The 26,156-nt window shown below is 36.6% G+C and overlaps 1 protein-coding gene across 1 annotated transcript; it reads right to left on the bottom strand.

Moving 5' to 3' along the window:
- Positions 1 to 11,479: 11,479 nt before the first annotated feature.
- LOC133329897 (uncharacterized) lies at positions 11,480 to 17,099 on the bottom strand. The gene is made up of 5 exons (XM_061538359.1): positions 17,012 to 17,099; positions 12,352 to 12,474; positions 12,030 to 12,288; positions 11,762 to 11,931; positions 11,480 to 11,676 (listed from the first exon to the last, which is right to left on the bottom strand). Exons 1-5 carry the CDS (start codon positions 17,097 to 17,099, stop codon positions 11,480 to 11,482), a joined length of 837 nt encoding a protein of 278 aa, XP_061394343.1.
- Between the last annotated feature and the right edge of the window lie 9,057 nt (positions 17,100 to 26,156).

The following is a 26,156-nucleotide window of genomic DNA, read 5'->3' on the forward strand; positions in this document are numbered from 1 at the left end:
CAACACAACCCACGCTGAAAGGAATCTGGACAAGTAATTAGAAGTGCTGTACTGAATATAACTAATATTTGTTGACCTCTAGACGGCCAAGACGGTAAAAATATCGCGAAATATTGCCCAAGTTCAGAATATGGAACCACACAAAGTTAGATTTTCGTGGAAGTTGTGTAGGGTATCAAATGGTCGGTCCGTCCGACTATACTGCTCCGCTCACTGGTTTTCACTTGTTTAATTTTAACGGGGTGAAATTAATATACAATGTAAAAAATCAAATCATAATATAAAACCTCTTATTGGAAACACCGTGGTTCGAAATTCATTGTATGATGACTTTCAGTTCTTGCTTGATTCCAATTTAATTTTCAAAAATCGTCCATGTCTAAAACATTAAATGTTACAGGCCAAGGATGTCTAATTGTCTGAATGCACTTGCACGCACACACACACACACACACAACACACATGCTGGTACATGTGTGTGAGACATCTTCACTCATGTGTAAATATTAGGCAAACATTTGTCTGGCCTTTTTTTGTCCGTCTGTCTGTTAGCTTGTATGTCTGACTGCCAACAATAATACGCTTCTTCTTTTTCTGCCGGTGTCTATAGACCATCATACACACCTGGCCGGCTAGCCAGCCAGAACATTGGCACAACAACAACAACAACAATAATTGCAACAAAATCAAAAACAAAGAACATTCATATTAAGAAAAAGAGAAGAAGGAGCAGAAACCGTCTCCTCCACCACAAAATCGAGACATTTACGTTTCACCACCCTCTACCCCCACTTTTCTGTTTGCTCGCTCGTAAATGTTGTATGAATGTTTCCCAAAGAGAGACATTTCTATGTCTTTATGACCGTTGGTCAAGGATCATCGACAATTGTTGGTTTAAGCAAATAGACGACAGAAGGGGTAGACCTGTAAGGCGAACAAACGGACAGACATTGTACTACAATGACCAATTTGTAATTATAAATGTTCTCCTTAGGTTAACGTTTTCTTTGGGTATTCCATTTCACTTTTTCGTTTTAAATAAACAACAGAAGTAGAAGAAGGAACAAAAAAAGCAGTTACAACAATTAAATATAAGAAGTGGAGAAAGAAGGTGGTAGAATATTAAAATGAAGACTTAATTTCACTGCACAGTGTTTATGGTAGAATATTCTTTAGCGATGAAAGTTACATATGAAGAGATTACACTTTTACAGAAAATTGAGGACATGGCCTGGAGGGTGAAAAATTCCTTATGGGGATGAAAGCCCTTGTCGAGTACATCAAGAACACAGAATGACAAATTCGCCATAAGTCAAGTTTTTGAGTTATGGCGTGATGATTATACCCTTCACCACACTGTGGTACAGGGTAATATGTCTTTGTGCATATGTTTGTAACAGGAAAAGGAATCGAGATAGACCCATGGTTCCTTTTGAGAATATGCATAGAATCACTTTCCAAGTCTATTTACGCATGTCCGTCTGTCCATGTTAAATTGTAAACAAAGTACAGGTCACATTTATTATTCGAATTGGATGAAATTTGGCACAGCTCATTCATTTGGCCCAAGGACGAACCCTATTGAAATTGGGAAAAATCGGTTCTGATTTAGGTATAGCTCCTATATATATTTTCGTCCGATTTAAGGTAAATGGTGCACCAAAGTCCCTAAATAACTTTCGATTTGCACGAAATTTGGTGCAACGTACTGAATTGAGCCTAGAATGATGTGTGCCAAGTTTCGAGAAAATCGGTCCAGATTTAGATATAGCTCCCATATATAGTTTCGTCCCATTTCATGTAAATGGTGCACCAAAGTCCCTAAATAACTTTCGATTTGCACCAAATTTGGCATAACGTACTGAATTGAGCCTAGAGTGATGTCTGCCAAGTTTAGAGAATATCGGTCCAGATTTAGATATAGCTCCCATATATAGTTTCGTCCGTTATCATGTAAATGGTGCACCAAAGTCCCTATATATCCTTCGATTTGCACCAAATTTGGCATAACCTACTGAATTGAGCCTAGAGTGATGTCTGCCACGTTTCGTGATAATCGGTCAAAATTCAGATATAGCTCCCATATATAGTTTCGTCCGATTTCATGTAAATGGTGCACCAAAGTCCCTATATATCCTTCGATTTGCACGGAATTTGGCATTTTACTGATAGGAACAAAACGTACTGAAATTAGTATAACCTAACCTGTTTCGTTGAAATAGGTTCATATTTGGATATAACTTCCATATATATTTTCGCCCGATTTTAAGTAAATTGGACATCAAACTCCTAATGTTAGTCAGATTGACATCAAATTTTGCACAACGTACAAAATTGAACATAGAATTACGTAGTTGCGTTTTCTAGAAGTACAGACATATCCCAATGGATGACCTATTGATATTTGTTTGAAGTCGATTCACATTTAGATAAATATCACATATTTTATTTCATTCAATTTCATGTTAATCGTCCCGTTTAATATACCCATAGTGGTGAAGGGTATCATATAGTCGGCCCCGTCCGACTTCACTTCTTTCCTTACTGTTTTTTTTTATAATTATAAAGTTCAGGCTTTATATTTTTGCAATAGCCGCAATTGCAGGATATTTTTGAGATCACATTTCTTCAGTTAAATCGAATGAGAAATATTTTTGTAAACCATACTCTCCTTGTATCTCGAATACTTGTGTGCCTTTTTCGTCCTAATTTTCATGAAAATTAAATACCACAAGACCAGATTTTTGACCTCAAAATATTCTACAAAAATGCCGCTCATACGATTTTAGATAGGGTTGCCAAAGACCACAAATCGATATTCGTATGCTGTCATCCACTTTTTCTACTTTTACCTGATCCTTGCTCAGAAAACCTTATATCTACGAACACTATTATATTTCGTACAGATTACACTATACGACAAGATTTTGGTTGGGGGTGAAACATTCCTATTGAGGATGAAAGATCTTAGTCTATATATGAAAACCCCAGAAGAAAACCAGTAAGGAAAGTAGTAAAGTTGAACGGGACCGACTATATGATAAGCTTTACCACTTTGACTATATTCAAGAGATGCATCCTAACAGACCTCGCATTTTTTGAAGGACCATTGACATGAAAGTAGATATTAAATATATTATGTTTCTAAACGTGATCCGACTTAACCGTACGGTCAATAACCGGGTACATTTGTACCTTACTATGGTGGAGGGAATATTAATTTAATTTTGTCTGCAGGCTGGTCAAGTTAGAAGATGAGCTATATCGGCCTAGGCATAACTTAAAAATGAAAAATCGAGAATGGGGGGATCCCTAAAATTTGGTACAATGGGCTCTTCTATGGTACATCAATAAACACAAATGTTCTCGGTAACCTATGCCAAATTCCATGTCATTTGGGCAAATTTAGATTCGTTGTTGTGCAATGAGACAAAATTTTATTATTTTTGTGCCAATCGGATATATGGGTGCTGTATCTAAATCTGAACTGATTACAATAAAACTTGCCACACGTTAGGCTTAACTTCAGTACGTTGTGCAAAATTGTGTGCCAATAGGACTAAATTTGACTATTTAGTGCACCATTTCCTAAAAATCTGACGAAAATATCTGTATACTAGCATATACCCGTTACTTCGTCAGCGAATGTGGGAAGTATTTAAAACCAAATACCAACCAATATTAACACTTTTAGAACCGTTTAGTATCAATGTTCTATTATAGTACTCAACCCTACTCACAAATTCTGACGGCAAAAGAAATCAAGCTCTATACAAAATTTGGTGTCAAATACCTAAATCCATTTGTTTCAAAATTTAGTTCCTACATAGCCCGATCCTTCATCCCCACAGTGATGCTAAATCCATGTTTTAGGATTCAAACTCTATCAGTTCACTCACAATTCAAAAACTTCTTGCATACCCCAATCCTACCCCCACACTGATCATAAATCCAAGTTTCAGAATTCCAACTCTATCGGTACACCCACAATTTAAATTGTACCAAATTTAGTACACATTAGTACAAATTTCTAAAACTTCCTACATATTTCAATCTTACACCTCAACAATGATCCTGACTCCATATTTCATGATTCTAGCTCAATTGGTTCACCTAAAATTCAAATTGTACCAAATTTAGTACAATTTAGTACGAATTTCAAAAACTTCCTACTTAACTCAAACCAACACCCCCACAGTGATCCTAAATCCAATTTTCAGGATTCCAATTCCATCGGTTCACCCACAATTTAAATTCTACCAAATTTAGTACACATTTTTAAAACTCCCTACATATCTCAATCATACACCTCAACAATGATCCTGACTCCAAATTTCATGATTCTAGCTCAAATGATTCACCTAAAATTCAAATTGTACCAAATTTAGTACCATTTAGTACCCATAAGTAATAACGTCTTAAACTGAGTCCTGACCCCAATCCTACACCCCTACAGTGATCCTGACTCCAAATTTTATTGTTCCCGCACTATCGGTTCACCCAAATCCAAATTGTACCAATTATAGTACGATTTAGTACTTTTTGTACACATAAGTAACAAATTTCCAAAACTTCGTACATATCCCAATCCTATACTCCGACGGTAATGTTAATATCAATTTTCAGGATTCCAGCTCGATTTGTACCTCTAAATTAAATTTGTACCGAATATAGTACCATATAGTACTTTTCGTACACATTAGTACACGGTTTCAAAACCATCTCCTTATATCGACCCTACTTTCCAACCCTAATTCGCATCTCAAATTCCAAGTTTTTAGCTCTATCCGTTCACATGCTACAGAATTGTACCAAATTTAGTACATTTACGTACTTTTCGGATAGTTATAGTTCGAATTTCCAAAAACCCTTTGGTACATCTATCCTACACTCCATCATCGACCACCAAACCAAATTTCAGAGTTCTAGCTCCACCGGTTCGCCAAATACAAATGGCATCACATTTAGTACGTTTTAGTATTTTTCATACCGTTCTGGTACGAATTTCCAAAAACCCTGTCACATTTGGACCAAGAGTGACCCTCACCCAAAATTTCAAGATTCTAGCTTCAGCCGTTTCGACTGGGCGTTGATGAATCGTTAAATCAGTCAGTCAGTCAATCACTTTACTATTTTATTAGTATAGATGACACCAATATCTAAATCTGAACCGATTTACATCAATTTCAATAGGGTTCGTCCTTGGGGCAAATAAATGATCTGTGCCGAATTTCATCTCATTCGGATAATAAATTCGACCTGCACTTTGTTAACAATTTAACATGAACAGACGGACGGACTGTCGGATATGCATAAATCAACTCAGAAAGTGATTCTATGCATATACTCAAACATATGCATAAAGACATAATACCCTGCACCGCAGTATAGGGGTATTAATATCATTAATATCAGGGTATAAATATCATGCGAAATGACTATCCAATTTGGACCCAACTTTGCAGAAACCTAATATTTAACCAAGCCTGTATAATGTTAGAAAATGAAGAAATATCGGAACACATCTTCTAGTACCCCTCCCAAAATATTTTGAAAACTTATACAACTCATATTTTACCAAGATAAAACAGAGGAAAGAACAAAACGTGAGCTTGACTAAATCGATATGTATAGCAGTCAGAATAAAGACCGGAAATTTTACCAACGAGAAAAACACCAAACCGATGGTTTTTGTGCAGGCACATCCTCCTGTAGAGATGGAGAAGGAAACCTGGTGACAGATACAGACAGCGTGTTGAAGATCTGGAAGGAGTATTTTGCAAAGCTTCTGGTATCAAAAAGTAACGATGAAGAAGAAGCTCCAGAACCAATAAGAGATGGTATAGAGTGTATAGCACCTAGCCCAGATGAGGCCAGAATAGCAATTAATCGACTGAAGAATAATATAACAGCAGGTACCGATGGATTATCAGCCGAACTATTTAAGTTCGGTCAAATTCTGGCCAGGAGCATGCACCAGTTCATTAGTACAATTTGTAAAATTTCACCATAGGAATGCATGCCCTATGATTAGAACCTCTCAGCATCCCGCTTTGCGTGCACAAAAAAGGAGACAACACCAATATATGTACCAACTATAGAGGAATTAGTATCCTTCTAGTCGCATATAAAGTGCTATCCAAAATGCTGTGTAGACGACTGAAGTCAATGGTCAATGATATTATTGGATTTGATCAATTTTTAGACCTAGCAAATCCACCAGATTCTCACACTGCGCCAAATCCAGGAAAAGACCCACGAAAATACATTGACACACTTCGCCTATTCGTCAACGATAAAGCCAACGATAGACGGCCTAATCCACTCATGGGTGTTTAAAGCCATGTCTGCGTTTGAAGAATAGCTTTAACTGACACAAGATCAGCAATTAAAGTCGGCATGGACCTATCGCAGACCTTCAATACCGAGCGATGCTTGACACAAGATGACAGTTTTTTGCGTGTTTAACATCCTGTTGGAAAAGGTCATACGAAAAAGTGAACAGAAATTACACTCTGTACACCAAACAACACATCTTACTCGCCTACGCCAACGACATCGACATAATGGGTCGAACATTGCGAGCGGTAAAAGCCACCTTTGAACGATATGAGGAGGAGTCTGCCAAAGTTGGACTGGCAGTAAATGGCGAGAAGACCAAGCTGATGATATCAACGCGCAAGACGTCCCGTAGACTCGGACCAATTGTTGAACTTGAAAACTACAGCTTCGAGGTAGTGAACGACTTTATATACTTCGGTACCGCCAGGAACCAAACTAATAACATCAGCTTTGAAATCCGGAGAAAAATAGTGTTGGCCAGCAGATGATACTATGGTCTTGAGTAAGCAATTCAAAAACAAGGCTACCTCCCGCCAGACAAAACTCACACTTTACACGACGTTGATACTACCCGTGCTATTGTATGGATCTGATGCATGGGTACTTGCGCAAGTAGATAAGGCAGCTCTTGGAGTGTTTGAAAAAAAAAAATTCTCCGAAAAATCTATGGACCGATCTGCATCAACGGTGAATATCGTCGTCAAATGAACTGATCTGTACCATCTATTCTCAGACATCGACATAGTCAGGGACCACATTAGCTAGGTTATGTTGTGTGAATGGATGAGGATGCCCAGCTCAAATGCCATATAAAAGCAAGGCCACGAATTCGATTCGATGGAATAATCAAGTGTAAGACAACATTTCGAAACACGGTCTTTAAAATTAGAAGAGCTGCGCACAAGAGAGTTATATATCACCACGCATAATACTCAAACTACAGTATCGACCGTTTTTAGGTATTTTGCAAATTCCGATTTATGTTTGTATTAAAATCGGCTTCGTCGGTTTGGGTTTAGCTTCAATATACTGTTGAAATCGCTTAAAACGATGATCAGGGAACCGGGGAAATTGGTCGTTGGTTGGTATATGCAATATGTCGTTATAAACGATATCTAATAAAAGACAAAAAATCCCTTGGACTTTTGGATAGGTCGTTATAACCGAAATGTCATTATAAATGGTGTCGTTATAAACAATTCCGACTCTACTTCTTCATTTTGAGCATATAAAAAGATCAGTCCTGATTACCTTTTTGAAACCACTGTCCTTGTTGTAAAATAACCCACCACGTGAAATTGCCTAACCCTCCAGTTAATGATGACTCATCATTTTGGGGGCAAACAAAAAAAAAATGCCCTTAAATATTGGGGAAGACATTATCCGCTACATCTATGCGGGTGGTGTGGCTTTTTGCCATTCAATTTCGTTTGGTTTCCTGCTTTCCTATAATGCAGCTCAAACTCCTTTAGCCTATCACTGAGGGGGGACTTCGCAAATACACCGTTCTTTGGGGGATCTCCTGGGTAGTTTTGTTTGTTTTCCTCGTATTTTTTCCTTATTCTCAGAAGCCACTCAATGTCCAATGGCCGGTGTCTGGAGGAATGACAATGGAGGTATTCCGTTTTGCCATATCACACACTACATCTATGCTTGTGCATGTCCTTTACATACCTTAAGGGACCATTCCATCCAGCCATCCATCCTTTCTTATGGTTGTGGCGACCAGAAAATTTCTATGGCTACATTTTGCTCGTTGTTGTTGTTGCCTTGGCCAGTATTTTGTGGCAAATAAAAACAAATGAGGCATTAATTTACTGCGCCACTTACCTGGCGCTGTGGCCAACAGCAACGTCGACGACGACAACAACAACCCCAACAGCAGTAGCGGCCTTTATGGGGATATCATTGTCTGGCCTTTGTCGGAAACATTGTCTCATCCGGGGTAGTCAGAACAAAATGTGTGTTGCGTTTGGACATTTAACGTAAACACGAAGTACATCTAGACAAGATGAAGAGATATGGTGGTGATGATGCCGACTGGTGGTACTAGCCTTGTTGTAGTCCATGTAAATATTTGCAGACCACTTATTTGCCAACATATCCCCTAATGGCAAATAGTCTTCCTCTCGATTTGATTCGTTTTGTTAAAATGTGTGTGTGTGAGTGTGTTCCCGTGTGTATGTGTGTGTGAGCTGGTGTGTTGATGTGTTTGAACAATTTCAGTCTCCTGTCATCATTGTCCTTTATCTTCAAAAAGGGAATAACTGAAATGTTTATCCCTGGCAAGGTATTGCGTTACCGCTGCCACAAACTAAGTTAAAATGTCAATCATGCAATTATCGTTTAGTTTAGTTTAGTTTAGTTAAGAAGAGGATAGTCGTTAAAGTCCAGATATCGGTCTTCATGAATTTGATGAAGACATAAAGTCATAACAAGTAGTATGCGAAACAAATAGAGGTCCTTAAGAAAAGTTGTTGTCACGCAGGAAAAAGTGGAAGGGAGGGCGAGGTGTGAAAATAAAACCAAATACAATATTCAAATGCAAATTGAAAACAATGGGGGAAGGAAATAGTTGACGAATCGCATCGAAGGAGGATATCCTTATAACTTTGTAAAAAGGAAACTAATTGACAGGACAAAGGGTTAGAAGATCTGAAGTAAATTATTATGCTATGAGAACCAATGGAAAATTAAAAAAAATCCTTGCTACTGGAAAGCAGATGCCAGAGTAAGGATATATATTTCGTACAGGGTACTATGTCCCGTGGAACAGGGTATTATTTTTGTAACAGCAGAGGGAATAAGGATAGACTTGTAGTTAATTTTTAAATGAGCAAAGACATTACTAAGCTCGCGATAAGAAGGAAGCAGTTATCTGTGGTAGAAAGTAGGAAATTGGCCGGGATGAACCGGCCAAACAAGTGCGAACAACAAACAGATGCCCAAAAGAATAAGCTTGACCTTCCCTTCACTTCCTTGGAAGTTGTGTAGAGGATAAGGTATCCGAAAGCCCAAATTCGCCCAAAATAGAAAAGCGTTTCCTGTTATAAAGAGAATGTTTAACCTACCCACAATAAAAAAAACTCTGCCACGATAATATATCGACTGAGGGCGACGAAGCTGGTTCTAAGACAAGCGCTGCATCGGAATCTTTCTTAAAAACAGTGAAACAAAAAGAAAGGATTGACTAGACTTCTACGAAAGAGAATGAAGGTAGCAACATCTTATGCAAAGGTTACCATGACCCCATATAGACAAAGTCTGAGTCCTTACTTACATACTTAGCTGAGTCGAAACAGAACATTTGTTTCATAAGTCAAGCTTAGAAAAGATTTGCAGGTGCATCGATCTTGTGCGCAGTTTCTTTGCAATTTGAAAGAATTTGGGCTTATCTTCCATCTTAGTGGTAAAGATGATAAGATCTCCGAAAGCCCAAATCCGCAATAAAGAAAAAAAACCTTTCCTGATATAAAGAGAAAATTTATCAAATCCAAAATTAAAGTAGACTGCCACAAGTATCCATCGAATGAGGGCGGCTGAGGTGGTTATAAGACAAACGCTGCTTCCGGATCTTCCTTAAAAACTGCCAAACCAAAACGGATTAACCGCACTTTACGAAAGAGCCGTCATCATATGCGAAGGTTACGATGAGCCCATAAAGAGGAACTCTGCGTCCTTAGCTGACTCGAGACAGCACATTTATTCCATAAGCCGAGCTTAGAAAAGATTTACAGGCACGCCGATCTTGAGCGCAGTTTTTCCAATTTGAAAGACAATGTTTCGATATGGTATCTTCCTCTTGAATCACAATCATATTCTTGGCCTTCCCTTCAGAAGGTTCGCTTTTATATGCCTTTTGGGCTGGAGCTTCCTCATACATTCGCACAACACGACCTAGCCACCGTAGTTGCTGCAGCTCGATACGTCTGACTATGTCGATATCCGATAATAGATGGTACAACTCATAGTTCATTCGACGTCGATATTCACCGTCGACGCAGATGTTTCGGAACTTTACAGTCGACGAATAGGTGGAATGTGTCGCTGTGTTTTTCGTGGGTCTTTTCCAGTAATGGGGCAGAGTGAAAATCTAGTCTATGGTGGACACTGAACATTAGCTTCAGTCGTCCGCACAGCACGATGGATAGCACTTTATATATGTGATGGAAAGGAGAATAATCCGCCTACAGTTGGTACATATGTCTTATCTCCTTTTTTGTGCACGGGTCACAGAATTCTGAGGTTCCAATCATTAGGTCACGCATTCCTCTAACCTATTTATACTAATCAGCTGGTACATGCTCCTGACCAGCATCTGACCACCTGGCTTGAATAGGTCGACCCTTCAGCCGATTATTGCAACTCTGACCTCACCTTAGCTAGGTGGTATACAATCATCTCTTATTAGCTCTGGGGTATCTTCTTCACCGCCACTATTTGTTACCAGAAGCTTTTCAAAATGCTCCTTCCACATCCTCAACATCTTCCATCTTCATCTCTACAAGAGGATGTGGCTGCACCAAAGCCTTTGGTTTGGTATTTTATTCGTTGGTAGAATTTCCCGACTTCTTCTGACTCCTGTACATATCGATTTGCTCACGCTCACGTTTCTCTTGTTCTTTCTTCTTTTTTCTGAAAATACGTTTCTCCTCACTCCTTTTCTCCCGATAATTTTCCATTGCATTACGTGTTGCTACTGTCAGCAGGGTTGCCCTTTACGCTACGTTTTTCACATCGGTAGCATTACGTCACTTCTGATCGTAGCATGGGTTTCTTGATGGGGGGTTTTTCGTACAGGAAGGAGAATGAAGAATGTGAGGCTTGACGGGTATTCAATGGTAATTCTGGTCTAACACTGCATACTTCAAGATTGGGAAGGTAAGGATTTGCCATAAAAACCGGTATTAGATAAAATAAAACTATCTCGCCTATTTACCTATATATTAGGGTTAAATAAAAATGATGCTTCATTATTTGCCCACATTTATTGATTGAAGACACATTCATATATGTAGATGTAATTGATACGAATTCGATTTTTTACAATTTTTAAATATTTTTTCATGTTCGTCCTTTTATAAACACTTATAAACATCTATTGAAATAAATCGATTTCCATGCCATAAACATAACCTCAATTCAGCAACAGAAATCCATTAATATAGAAGACCAACGCCAGGCTATTAATGTGATTCGTGCAATTGCAATCAATTTTACTTTCGCCATTGATGAAGAGGCAAAGACAATCGTTCTCCTGGGGCCAATTGGAGACAGTTACCAAATTGTGCCAGTTCATAAATTCAACATAACCAAAAAGGCCGCAAATGACATCTGAAAATAGTTGGGCGAACAGAAACAGATATTTAAGTTCAATATTACTCTCTCTCTCTCTCCCACCCTCTCTTTCATAACCTACTTTGCTCCAAATATAAATCCCTATAGGCATCTGGAATATTCATTTGACGTATGACATTTTGCTCCCGATAGACTTGTGTACACTTTTGGCTGGCCAATATCTCATATGCAGTATCCGAACCCAATGTGGGGGCACAAATGTGATGCATAAACACATATAAAAGTAATATTCTGCAGAAATATGGAATAAATATTTAACGATAAATATTAATAAGAGTTTAATATTTCTTAATATATAATATTTGTTGTTGTTGTTTGTCTTTTCTTACTGATGCATTCTCTTATAGCCATATGTTGGCAAATCGGTAATCATAACATCCAGACATTCTTGCGGCACTTGACACCGTGAATCCAATGTAGCCATGGCAGCCAGACACTCATCAGATTGAGTGATGTTGAGATTACCCATTTTCGCCAATTGTGAATAATTGCGACTCAACGATTTATATTCAAAGTGAGTATCAATGTGACGTTTCTTTAGCTGGGGTGGCTTGAGCAGAATATTTTTCTGGAAAATGTTATCTAAAACTAAAACGGGGATTTTATTACGAATTAAAATGGATTCGATTTAATTGTTCCGATTAGTTATACTTGTTTTATGAACTTTATCGAAATCCGCATCTTCACTGCGTCGTATGACATTATCCAATTTTTGTAGCAGATGATAGTAGACCTGTTGCTCGTAACGATTGGATTCTATGTAGCGTTGACTTTCTGTAAAGAAAAAAAGAATAAATGGGGGATAGTTACTAGAAAAATAAAAAAATCGTATTGGAGTTTTTTCGAATGCCGAAACCAGTGAGCGGAGCAGTATAGTCGGACGGGGCCGACCATATGATACCCTACACAACTTCTGAGCTTGGGCAATATTTCGCGATATTTGAACCATCTGGACCAACTAGAGGCCGACATTTATTACTAATGTTCAGTACAGCCCTTCTAATTACTTGTCCAGATTCCCATCCCTTGTGTTGTGATCTTGTTATTCCCATTGAAGCCTATAGATCGACACGAAAAAACACAAACAATTAAGTTTTCGGTCCACTTCATCACAATATAATTATCTGGTAGTCACCAAAGATTATAGGCGTTATCCATGACCATAAGTGAAACTTCATGGAACATTTTAAAGCGATCAGCGCTATATTTCCGCCCTCTAGTGTGGTATTGGGTTACTAAATAATATCTGAATACATAAGCACCTGTAAATGTTTAAGTGTAACTCCCCATCTGTATCATGTTTACAAAATATAATGGACATACGGACGGACACACATTTCTAGATCGACTCAGCTAGTCGAGATATGATCGGTATACTTAAAGGTGGGTCTAGGAAAAATATTTCGCGGCGTTACAAACTCTTGGGGCTACACAAAGCTATAATACCCTGACAACATAGTTGTGTAGGGTATAAACACTGTGAGACAAAAAGAGCTTTTGTTTTGGGTTTTAAAAATTCCTTATGGAGATGAAAGCCCCTGGCCAGTATATTAAGAATCCAGAAGAACAAATTCTTCATAGGTCAAATTTTAGATTTGTGTTGGTAAGCCTAAAGTTCGTGATGTAAACGATTTATGTCGTTGTCCTGCCTCTATAACGAGTTCTAGTACATTTTTTAACTGTAAGCTATATTCTGCAAGACGATATTTCTCGACCTCCAAATGTGCCATATTTTTTCTTCGGATTCATGGCCTTTCCTTTCTGCGTGAACCATCAGCTGGTTCGCTTTTATATGATTTTTGAGCTGGAGCATCCTCATCCATTCTCACAACATGACCTAACCAACGTAGTCGCTGCAGCTCGATACGTCTGACTAAGTCGATGTCGGAGAATAGATATACAGCTCATGGTTCATTCGACAACGATATTCACCGTCGACGATACGTCTGACTATGTAGATGTCCGAGAATAGATGAACAACTCATTGTTCATTCGACAGCGATATTCACCGTCAACGCAGATCGGCCCATATATCTTCCGAAGAATTTTTTTCTCCACTACCTGCTTCATCTGCTTGCACAAGTACCCATGCTTCAGAGTGAGTGTAAGCTAGGGATACGTAGTCGAGCGCAAAAGTCGACTTTTAGACTTTTCGATTTTTGCATCTGACCAAAAAGTCGATTTTTAGACTTTTCAATTTTGACTTTGACTAAAAAGTCGACTTTTCGATTTTGTCCAAACTGTTCAAAATCGATTTTCGACTTTTACTGACTTCTGCAAAATCGACAAAAAATTTGATTTTTTTATATGAATTATTGTGAACAGATAATTGGTCTGTTCCCGTACAGCAAGAATCTACTATTTTTTACTACGATAACGAATTTTCCTTTATGATATCGAAGAAAATAGTAAAATCTAGTAGATTCTTGCAGTACGGGAACATACCAAATTTTTCCATATAATATTTCAAATGGTTGGCAACACTGCACATCGAATTCAAGTAGAAATTATCCAATTTGACAGTTAATCAAGACATCAGCTCCGCTAAATGGACTACCATTTACTGCCACTCCCACTTTGTCAGATTCCTTCTCAATTCGTTAAAAGGTGGCGTTTCCGCTCACAATGTTCGACCAATTATGTCGATGTCGTCGGTGTAGACGAGTAAAATATGCTGTTTATTGTACAGAGTGCAATTTTTGTTCACATTTTCATCTCGTATGACCTTTTCCAGCAGAATGTTAAACAGGTCACGTTGTCTGAATCCTCGTTCGGCATTGAAGAGCTTTGAAAGACATAACTTTATGTGTCGATGTATTTTTCGTGGGTTTTTTCCAGGACTTGGCGCAGTGTGGATGCTGAAGTTCCAATCATTGGGCATTTATTCCTCTAGCCGAATTGTATTAATCAGTTGGTGCATGCACCTGATTAGCGTCTGACCACCGGCCTTGAATAATTCGGTTGGTAATCAACCGGCACATGCTGCTTTATTATTCTTCAGCCGACTAATTGCTATTCTGACCTCATCTTGATTAGGTGGTATACAATCTATACAGTCATCTCTTATTGGTTCTGGGGTACACTGTTACTATTTGACACCAGAAACTTTGCAAAATGTTCCTTCCAGATACTCAACACGATGTCTGTATTTGTCTTCTTCATCTCTACAGGAAAATGTGCCTGCACCAAACCCTTCGGTCCGATCCGACTCGAATGTCTATTCGTTCTTTAAAATTACGAGTTGACCCTTCTGTAAATTGTCCTGCCGATTTTTTCCATGTGTATCTTTGCTGCAAGGAAGCGAGGTAATCATTGGTCTAGCATTTCCAAAAATGGAATTTAATTTTCTTTGGGGTTGGTGGTTCATCTAATATTGGACAGACAATTAGAAAATGCCCGGAGTAAAAACATCTAGATTCTCATCACTGCTAATCAATGCAATGCGGCCTCAAATTCAACACTGCCTTTACATGTGCTGAGATGATATTTCATGGACTTCACCACCGCTTCTTAGATTCCTTCGAAGTGATGATTTGCCAGTGCAATTAAATGCCATTTAACTTTTTACCTCTCTAATATTTCTCCAATTTCGAAATTTGTTCATACAGCAACCTCAAACTCGGCATCCAAGTTCTTGACGGCTTTCACGAAGTTTGTAAATTGTCGGAGTACATGTCGCTACGTTTACAAATTTCGAAATTTTTTCATACATCACCCTCAAAGTCTGCATCCAACTTTTTGGCGGCTTCTACGAAGTTTGTACCATTGTCGTAGTACATGTCGCTACTTTTACAACTTCCGTGCTGTTATATGGGTCTGAAGCATGGGCACTTGCGCCAGCAGTTGGTGCAACTCTTGGAGTGTTTTTGAGAGAAAAATTCTCCGAAATATCTATGGGCCGATCTGCGGTGTGTATCGCCGTCGAATGAACCATGAGTTGTACAATCTATTCTCGGGCATTGACATAGACGTATCGAGCTGCAGCGACTACGTTGACTAAGTCATGTTCTGAGAATGGATGAGGATGCCCTAGCACAAAGGGCATATAATGAGCCAACTGATGGTTCACGCAGAAGGTGAATACCACGAATTGGATAGAAAGATCAAGTGGAAGAGAACATTTCGGAACATGGTCTTTCAAATTGGAAGAGCTGCGCGCCTGAAAATCTTTTTTAAGCTCGGCTTATGGAACAAATGTTCTGTCACAAACCAGCTAAGTAAGTACTCGCAAAAGCTGCACCCAACTTCTTGCCAGCTTCTACGAAATTTGTACCATTGTCGGAGTGCAAGTCACTACTTTTACAACTTCTGGAAAAGAACCAATGTAGAGCTGCTATAAATGATTTCGTATCTAGCCCACTAATGGAATGGACTGCCATTGTCGGCATAAATTTGATGATTGCTGACCTCTACATCATCTCCATATTAACTGTAAAAGTCCAGCAACCGCTTCCAGACGGACTGCCATTTTCGCCATACATGTGAAGACTGCAACAAAGCATTTAAGTGATTTCTGACCTTATCTCCTCTCCATAATAGCTGTAAAAGTCCAGCAAAATCGCCACCACCGTGTTAAAATGGTTCAGATACACCAACAGACTCAATACTGCGGTAGGATGCCCATTAACGGCTGCATATCCTAATGTCTGTTTGGAGTACACACGACATATTTTCTTTTTTCGTACTACACTCTCCGTTAGTCTATTTTCTCCATGCAAAGTGTTAAGATGAGCCTCTTCAATAATCATATCGACTAGTCTCGACATAATTTATCAATTCTCTAGAAGATAGAGTTGGGTCACTCCGAAAAGAAGTAGTTGAAAAAGGAACGATCAGTCCCATTAAAAAGTCTAAAACATGGCCTATAAATAAGGTCACCCAGGGAGACCAGCTGATAATCGTTACCTCTCAAGTTTGCTGTCAACATTTTTGACATTAGACTTGAGAAAAAACAGCTGTTTTCCTATTTCGATTGCTACCTTGGTGACCTTATTAATAGATCTTCGTCTTAAAGTAGTATTCGACCCGTAAGGGATCGGAATACTAATTCAGTAGGCCTATTCTGTAACTTTTAAAAACATTCGATATTGTTTAAATTTCTTTTGTTATTGTAAAAACAATAAAACAAACAAATGAAATTGTTGTAAAATAGACAATATCGAATGTTGTTAAAAAGTTACAGAATACAGGGGCAGGCCAGTGTATTTGTCAGTTGATAAATTTAATTATTCCCCAATCACTTAGCAATACTCAATTCGAACAAACACAAATAAAATCTTTTAATTTTCTTCAACAGTTTATATTTACTTACGCTTGATAAGAAATTCACTTAAAATCACAGCAAATTTCATATTCACATTTATGTCATTGCTTCGCTCGACTTTGGTCAATAACTGCATAATGCTTTTAAGTAAAAATCCTTTGGAGATGGTCTTTTGTGTGATGCGATTTGCACTGACACCACCAACAAAAACTGCAGCACTGCCACCATTACCACCAACACTCTTTGTCCTCCCCAGCGGACAATTTGCAATTGTTGCCGCAAACAATAGATAAAATACGAATATTTGTTTTAGAAATTTCATCATTCCGCTGCAGGCTCTACAAAACGACTGTTTCGACAATCAACGATTTGCGTTACCACATCAACTATTTGCGACCCGCCATCGCCGCCCTGCCCCACGCAGCCAGGAATTGAATTGCAATTTTGTTGTTTTTGTGCCACTGACTGAAACACAGCATCCATTCAGAGGTCTCTTTCATTCGCCTGTCAGGGATAATCGCATTTATTCAAATTGATGACAATGACGGAATTTGATTTACTCCACAAATCCAAACAAATTACATGAATTTATCATTGAGTCCCGAAGTCATTTGCCAAATGTAAAACATTCGAATAAACACAAATAAATGTTCATCTAGTTTTTGAGTTTTTTTTTTTTAATATAGATATGTTGCGGTTTGTGGTATTTAAAATAGAATTTGATTGCTGGAAAATAAATAAAAATTAACGTTGCATTTTTTTGAATTTATTTGATCCACAAAAAAAAGAAGTGGAATCTACATTTTGTCATCTATTCGAATATTTGATGTAAAATGTGATAAATTATTTTATTGGCTTCAATTTTATACTGTAGATCACAGTCGGGCGAACCACCGCAAGCGTGCACTCTCGCGAGAGTAAGTATCACTATTCTCTCACACACATTCAACTGAACCATTTGAAAACCATTGACACACACAAAGACAAGTGCGTGAGAACAGATTTTTTTTTTTGCTCTGCCCGTGCCTGCTGTAGATTCTCATTGGGCACTCGTCAAAGTTCTCACTCATCTAGCAAATGTGCGATCTAATTTAACACGGAATCTCGACCTCGAAAAGCTGTAAACACAACAGTTAGCAAACTCCGCTCAAATTACCCACTTGTTTGACGAAAGCACTCCTTGTCCCTATAATAATAATGAAGCACAATGGCAAAGAATTGCCCACTCCGTATGAACTGCAGCAATTCGGTACCATGGTGTCGTAATGCTACTGAGGTAGCAACCCTGCAAACAGTGGCAATACGCAATGCGAAAGAGAATTATCGGGAGAAAAGGAGAGAGCAGAAACGTATTTTCAGAAAAAAAAGAAAGAATGAACAACAAAAACGTAAGCGTGAGCGAAATGTACACGAGTCAGAACGAAGACCGGAAATTTTACCAATGAGTAAAACACCAAACCGAAGCCTTTTCCTTCTGTAGTGATGATGTTAGGCAGATATCGACAGCGTGTTGAGAATCTGGAAGGAACATTTTGCAAAGCTTCTAGTATAAAATAGTAACGACGAAGAAGATACCCCAGAATTGACGGCATAGAGTGTATACCACCTAGCCAATATGAGGTCAGAATTAGAGTTGGGTAGTTCCGGAACGAACTAGTCCATTGGAACTATTGCGAGAAAGGAACGATCGGAACTGGTTCCTACCCTTTAATTAATATAGTTCCTTTTTCTGATCTCGTTCCTTTTTGGTATAGTTCTTTAATCTCGTTCTTTTTTCTGAACTGGAACTGTGTGTAGTAAAGGAACTACACCTAAGTCTGTTTTTACACGGTAGATTGGTTCCGTGTGAAAAAGGGAATTCCCCTAAATTAGTGCTATTCACATTTGCTTTGACCAGTAAAAATTGTTTGTACGCGCTAAAGGGGAATTCACTTAAATATTTAAGCTAGTGTTCGCAAACTATCGATACTATCGATGGTTTCAGATTTTTTCTTTCATAAATACTTTTTTGTGTATGAACATACTTCGCAAAAATTAAATTTGACAAAAAAAGTTAAGTACATAAAATTTCAAATCGTGCTAAATGGAAAAAAATCGTGTAAAAAAATTAAAAATATTCAATTTTCAAAACGTGTTATATCAAAACCGGGTACAAAAAACCCGTGTAAAAACAGTCTTATACACCTAAGGAGTAAAAGAACTATTTGGAGCAAAGGAACTATTTGGAGCAAAGGAACTATATCGAGCAAAGGAACTGTATGGAGTAAAGGAACTACATATATGGAGCAAAGAAACTATACGGAGCAAAGGAACTTTTTGGATCAAAGGAACTGTGTGGAGTAAAGGAACTAAATGGAGCAAAGGAACTACATTAAGGAACTAGTTCCTTTAAAAAAAAAAGGAACGAGAAAGGTCGATCCGCTACGTGAACTAGATTGCCCAACTCTAGTCAGAATAGTAATCAATCGGCTAAAGAATAATAAAGCAGCGGCTGCCTATTCAAGTCTGGTGATCAGATGCTGGCCGGGAGCATGCACCAACTGTTTAGTTTGGCTAGAGGAATGCATGCCGAATGATTGGCACATCAGCATCCTGTGTCCCGTGCGCAAAGAAGGATAGGAGATATGTGCCAAGTATAGAGGAATAAATCTTCCCATGGCATATAAAGTGCTATTCACAAAGTTAGCAGTTAAAGTCGGAAAGGAGCCATTAAATACCGAACAAGGATTCTGACAAAGTGCCAGGTTGTCGTGTGACATTTTTCTGAACAGAAATGGCACTCTGTACACTAAGCAGCATATGTCACTCGCCTACGCCGACGACATCGACAAAGTGGATCGAACATTGCGAGCGGTAACAGCCACATTTGAACGAATTGAGAAGAATTCTGCCAAAGTAGGACTGGCAGTAAATGGCGAAAAGGCCAAGCTGATCGTATCAACGCGCAAGAAGTCCAGTAGACTCGGACCAACTGTGGAACTTGAAAACTACAGCTTCGAGTTAGTGAACGATTCTATATAACTTGGTACCGCCATAAACAAAACAAATAACATCAGGTTTGAAATCCAGAGAAGAATTGTGTTAGCCCACAGATGCTAATATGGTCTGAGTAAACTATTTAAAAACAAGACCACTTCTCGCCAGATCAAACTCACACTCTACAAGACGCTAATACTACGCGTGCTGTTGTTGGGTCTGATGCATGGGTATTTGCGAAAGCAGATGAGGCAACTCTTGGAGACTCCGTCGAATTAACATTGAGTTGTACCATCTATTCTCGGACATCGATATAGTTAGACGCAGGGATGGTCCCTGTGACGAAATTTTAGGATTTCGACTGTCAAAAAGGTGTAAACGTCGAAAACGTCATATACCTGTATAAAATGTAATAAATGTAGTAAATTTCATTTATTTGAATATTGTTACCAATACAATTATTTTCAAAAATATATTATTTTTACATATATGTGACTATTCCTTACCATAACTGATAAAAAATTCTAAACTTTTTGGAGAAAAAAATTTTGAAATTTTGTATGGATTTGTTTACTTAAATCCATATATACGTAATTTCCAAATTGATCTACGGAAATAGCTATTTTGTCAAAAGCCTAATGGTTTTGGGTGGGTTTTCGACGTTTCTGACGAATGTATTATGCGTCGAAAATGTATGTCATTTACGGCACTGTTTCTGACAGACCATCTCTGGTCAGACGTATCGAGCTGCAGAGACAACGTTGGCTAGGTCATGTTGTGAGAATGGATGAAGATGTCCCAGCACAAAAGGCATATAAAAGCGAGTCATCGGTTCACTCAGAAGGGGAAAGCCACGAATTTGATGGAAAGATCAAGTAGATGGCAACATTTCAAAACATAGTCTTTCAAATTTCACAAGATCGGCGTGTCTAGAAATTTTTTAGCTCGTCTATGGATCAAATGTTCTGTCACAAGCCAGACAAGTAAGTAGTAAGAGTCTTATTTAGTAAAAAATCTCCATACCAAAAATTATCAAAATTGGAATGACCCCCATTATTCGGTATTGTGGAATTTGTAAACTAAAAAAATATGAATAACGGCCCTCGTTATATTTCACATATAACGATATCAATCCATTTTCCGTATTTTTAAGGTTTTAAGGGAACTTGTTTTTTTGTAAAAAAAAAAAAAATCAAAAATAGGAGATTTTTAAAAAAATTAAATTTAATATTTCCGTCATTTTTTTGTGCGATGTAAATAATCCTAGCTCATACTAGATCCAGACATGTACTTTTTCGAATGCCGTTGGAATTTTTGGAATCGGACGTCTCAGTGCACGCCATCGTAAAAATTAACTTTCTTCAATTACAACGACTACAAATCAAAAACATCCTTTCAGTCTTCAAGAAATTATATAAAAAAATTGCAAGTCTTCAATGTAATGCATGTCCACTTTCCAGCCGGTTTAAAATCACTGAAATGTTGATAATTTTTGGTAAGGACATTTTCTACTCAATGAGAATCCATAATATTAAATTGCTCTGAAATTTGTTTAATCACGTGCTTAAGATCCCCTAAATATCGATTTTTGGATTGGTACACCTAAAAGAGGAGGTATTTGCTATACCAACAATCCTAGGAGTAAGTGCAAAATTTAAAAGTTCTCTCTCAGATATTGAGGATTTGAACAGACAGACGGACACGCATAAATCGACATAGAATTTTGTTCTAATCAAGAATGTACAGTTAATCACAAAAGTAAGTGTACAGGAGCATACATATATTTTGTGTTAAGAAATAAAACCAAAAGTACTAGTAAAAGTTATTCATTCATACATAAATTTTTTGATTACTTTATGTAATTTAAGAAAAAAATAAAGCTTTGGATATAAACATAAAATTAAGTGAAATATTAAAGTAAACATTAATTAAGTACGTATACACAAAAGAAAGTACACATTTCAAACTATGCTGCTATGTTTCTAATCATGGTATAATAATAGAAGGTAACAGCAAGTGCAAGGTATATTAATAAGGTATTATAACCGTATCAGGCCAGCTGGTGGTAATATTATCACAACAATTAGTTTTTCTTGAATTCGCCGAAAAAAAATAATTAAAATAAAATTAAAAATGAAAATTGAAGAAGACAATTTCTGAAGAAACAAAACATATAGGTTATGAATAGGATACCTTCACATGAACTTCTTTAGGAAGATCTTTTACTACTACACGAGAAGAGCATTTTGGATTTGTATAAGAATCTATTATCTTGGGACTTTCTATAACGATTTGATGGCGTATTTCACGTAAAAATCTCCTCTTTATATGCCGTATAATAAACGTTATCAATAATCAAAAGGCGAAGCCTTAATCTTCGAATGAGCCCTTCAAAATAGAAAACACATCTGATAAGGATATTGATCAAGGAAACCAGAACTGCATTCTTGAATTTCATTGTTAAACATTGTTAGAATTCAGTTTCTTCAATTTGACATTTTGTTTTCTTATTGGATGCAAATTTGCAAAACTTTCTATGTTCGCTTCCATGTAATGATACGTCCCAATTTCAATAATTTGGTTGTAATTCCGAACCTTAGATTTCCACATACAGTGAGCAAAAAAACAACTTGTACACCTTTTAAAATAAATAAAAGTTTTTTAAAATTGTAATTATTTTAACAATATGGGACAATATTGTATATCCAAATTAAAGGAAATATTCTCTCTTTCTAAATGCATATTTGATCATTTATTTTTTATTAAACGCACAGAAGATTTCTCTTATGATAAGAGAAATAACTTTATTTCACGGCAAAAAAATAGTTGTACACTCTTTATGTTGTTGAAAAAAACAACACCGTTATAATTTCTTTGTACAAAAAATGATACATTTGAGTCATAAATCAGTGAACGTGTTTATTTAAGTCAATCTGTTGTTTATTAGTTGGTGATAACAAATGAAAACATGGCGAAAAAACAAATGTCGAAAGATTTAAAAGAAATTATCATAAAATTACATAAGGAAACTAAATCAATACGTGAAATCGCTAAAATAGTGAATAAACCGCATAGTACGGTCCATTATGTTATAAAAACATTAAAAAAAAGGATCTTTGGAAAGACCTAGTGGAGGTGGCCGCCCCAAAAAAATTAACACTGCTCAAGTTGAAAGGAAAATACTTAATTTTGTGAAAAAAGACCCGAAAATTTCCGCTGTTAAAATAGCAAATGAGTTAAAAAAAAATCCGAAATAGTCGATGTAACTCCACAAACTACAAGGAACTTCCTGCACACCCAAAATTTAAAGGCATTCGCAGTTCGTAAGAAACCTCTTCTTTCTTAAACAAATAGAAAAAAACGACTTGCGTATGCCAATGACATTGTAAACAAAATTAATGATTTTTGGGAACAAGTAATTTTCACTGACGAGTCCAAATTTAATATTTTTGGTACCGTTAAATCCACGTAATATTACACATACCATTAATACGGAGGTGGAAATGTAATGGTTTGGGGTTCTATGAGTGCAAATGGAGTAGGTAACCTTGTATTTGTAGAAGGAAACATGAACAAAACAGACTATTTAAATATTTTAAAAAATAATTTGGTCCAATCTGCCGAAAAGATGGGTTTGAAAGATGGTTTTGTATTCGTACAAGACAACGATCCAAAGCACTCGGCCGCTTTAGTAAAGGAATGGTTGATTTACAACACAAAAAAGTTCTTCCTCACCCTAACCTCACCTTAAATCCGATAGAGCCTTTGTGGGCTCACATGAAAACCAAATTGAAGGATTACCATATTTCCGGGAAAGAAATCCTCAAAAATGCTCTAATAGATATATGGAACTCTATTCCCGCCGAAGTAACAAGGAATCTGGTGCATTCAATGCCAAGAAGACTTCAGGCTGTTAACGATGCCAAAGGTCATCATACAAAATACTAAAAAGCTATTTATTTGTTTATTAATTATAGTTATAAGTCTTTTTTCCTGTCTGTACAAGTTTTTTTTTTTTGCCGGGGAATATTGGCATACTTTTGTTTTCGTTTTTGTTTTCTTTTATATGTGATAATCATGAAAATTAATTTAATGTACAATTAAATATGGACCTCAAACTTTATTATTTATATAAAACTATCGTCATACTTTTTACCTTATATTTAAATTTCTTTTAATTTTTCAAGTGTACAAGTTTTTTTTTTTTTTTTTGCTCACTGTATGTTGAGTTTGGTATGCTGAGGTATTACTACCACAGAAAACATATTCAAAATGGGTCCACTTACGATTTGCAAAAAATCACACAAATTTAAAAAAGTAAATAAATATTTTATAAAACTTCACAAATGCTTTGTTCTGATTGGTTGAAAAATAGAAGGCGAGTTCATTTTTATTCGCCTTGATAAAAATTTTGACATATCATGTTCCCGATTCGCCGATGCGGCTACCTTATATATCTACCTTCAGCAAGTGTTTTTGTACAACAAACGATACAACAACCACATGGAGATTTGTTGTTGTAAGTTATACTAGTGTCAACGTCATTTGACAGAAAAATGTAAACAAACAAGCAAATTATATTTATTTTGAAAATGAAATATTTTCGAATCCTCAAAATAAAATTTGAAAAACATGAATAAAAACCTATCAAATTTATATTTCTATCGCTTCCACATCTTTCCTATAATTGAACATTTGAAAAGCGAGTTATTCCATGAAGAAAGATTAGCTTCCTCAAACTTTCCCAGAAGGGTAGATTGATTAAATTGAATACGTGAGCATATTTAATAAAGAACAATTCCAAATTGTATGCATTCCCAATTTTCCTGTTGGGTGATTTTTAAAAACATAATTTGTCAAATTCATATTGACACCAGTATTACGTTGGAATCAAATCAGCTGGGATTTGCTGTTACCTTTTATAATTGTATCATAAAAAGGTAATCCTATAAACCATACCTTTTACAAAATTATGTGAAAATACCCTAATTATTGTAATTCTTTTTAATCGTTTTCAAGACAGCACCATAAAACAAACACTTCACGAAAATCATTTTTTTACTTAGAATATATTCTGGCTATTTGCTAACAAAGCTGACATGTTTTTTAGAAGACGTTTATTGTAAACATTTCCTTAGATCTTTCATATTAATAAATTACTAAATAAAAATATATTTAAATATTCAAAAAATAACGGTTCGAAGTTATGGTATTTATGCATGCGTTCTATTGTCGGATAAACGGCTGTAAATTATTCAATGGTTACCGACTACCCATTCGCTTTGTTATAGGATTTCAAAATAACCACTTATCAGAATTGTCGTCACCATGTGGCAACATTGGCCGTGACTTAACAAAGAAATAGCGCACAAGTTGTTTTGTTATTGTACAAAATAGAGACAATAGATAAATATAAATAAATAAAATTTTATAAAAAAAAATATTATAAATAGTTCTTATTACAAGTGCAACATCATTTAAAAAATAATAAAAAAATATAAATAAATTTCACAATGACATATCAAAGACGTAGTTAATAACAACGACGGCGTCTACATGGTGATTGTGTTTGATTTTCAGCGCCGTTAGTTATATGTGATTTTAAAAATAATGGAAACAACTATTGAATTGTGATAAATTTATTAAAAAGGGAAATAAGAGATAAATTAACAATTAAAATAAACATGAAATAGGAGTTAGTAATTTTAAATTTTATTTAATAAATGCAAAATTTTCACAACGTCTTTTGTGACATTACTGTTGCGGCTCATTTTGTCTTTGTTAACGTGACTGACTCCGGACTCTGGTCTGTATTCTATTCTTCTTTTTTTTTGCAAACGAAGAAATAATAATTCTCTTTGTGTGTGTGCGAATTAGTATTTTTCTTCTCATCACAAGGAAGTCACATCTCAGCTGGAAAAAAACAGTCCTTGTCTGTAATGAAAAAAGACATTCCAAGTTAATGTTGGACACTGCATTAAAAGGAAATTGTATGAAGTATAGAGCAAGGATAGAAAATTGGAATTGTCATCCCTTGGAGCTGGGTGAATTTTGAAAGTCATTGATTTGAAGTTGAAGTTTTCCAAACATACAGAACAACAGAAGTAGCTGTGGAAGAAGAAGCGGATCGTTTGCAAGTGGATATTTTTTATGTGAATACCCTAGTTGGGACCTCGCAGTATAAAGAGAGCATATTCTATACAAGACAAAATAGACT

The sequence above is a fragment of the Musca vetustissima genome, unplaced genomic scaffold, assembly GCF_032173495.1.
Source record: "Musca vetustissima isolate MV318-11 ecotype Yass unplaced genomic scaffold, APGP_CSIRO_Mvet_v1 utg57690, whole genome shotgun sequence".
In the NCBI taxonomy this organism is placed as follows: domain Eukaryota; kingdom Metazoa; phylum Arthropoda; class Insecta; order Diptera; family Muscidae; genus Musca; species Musca vetustissima.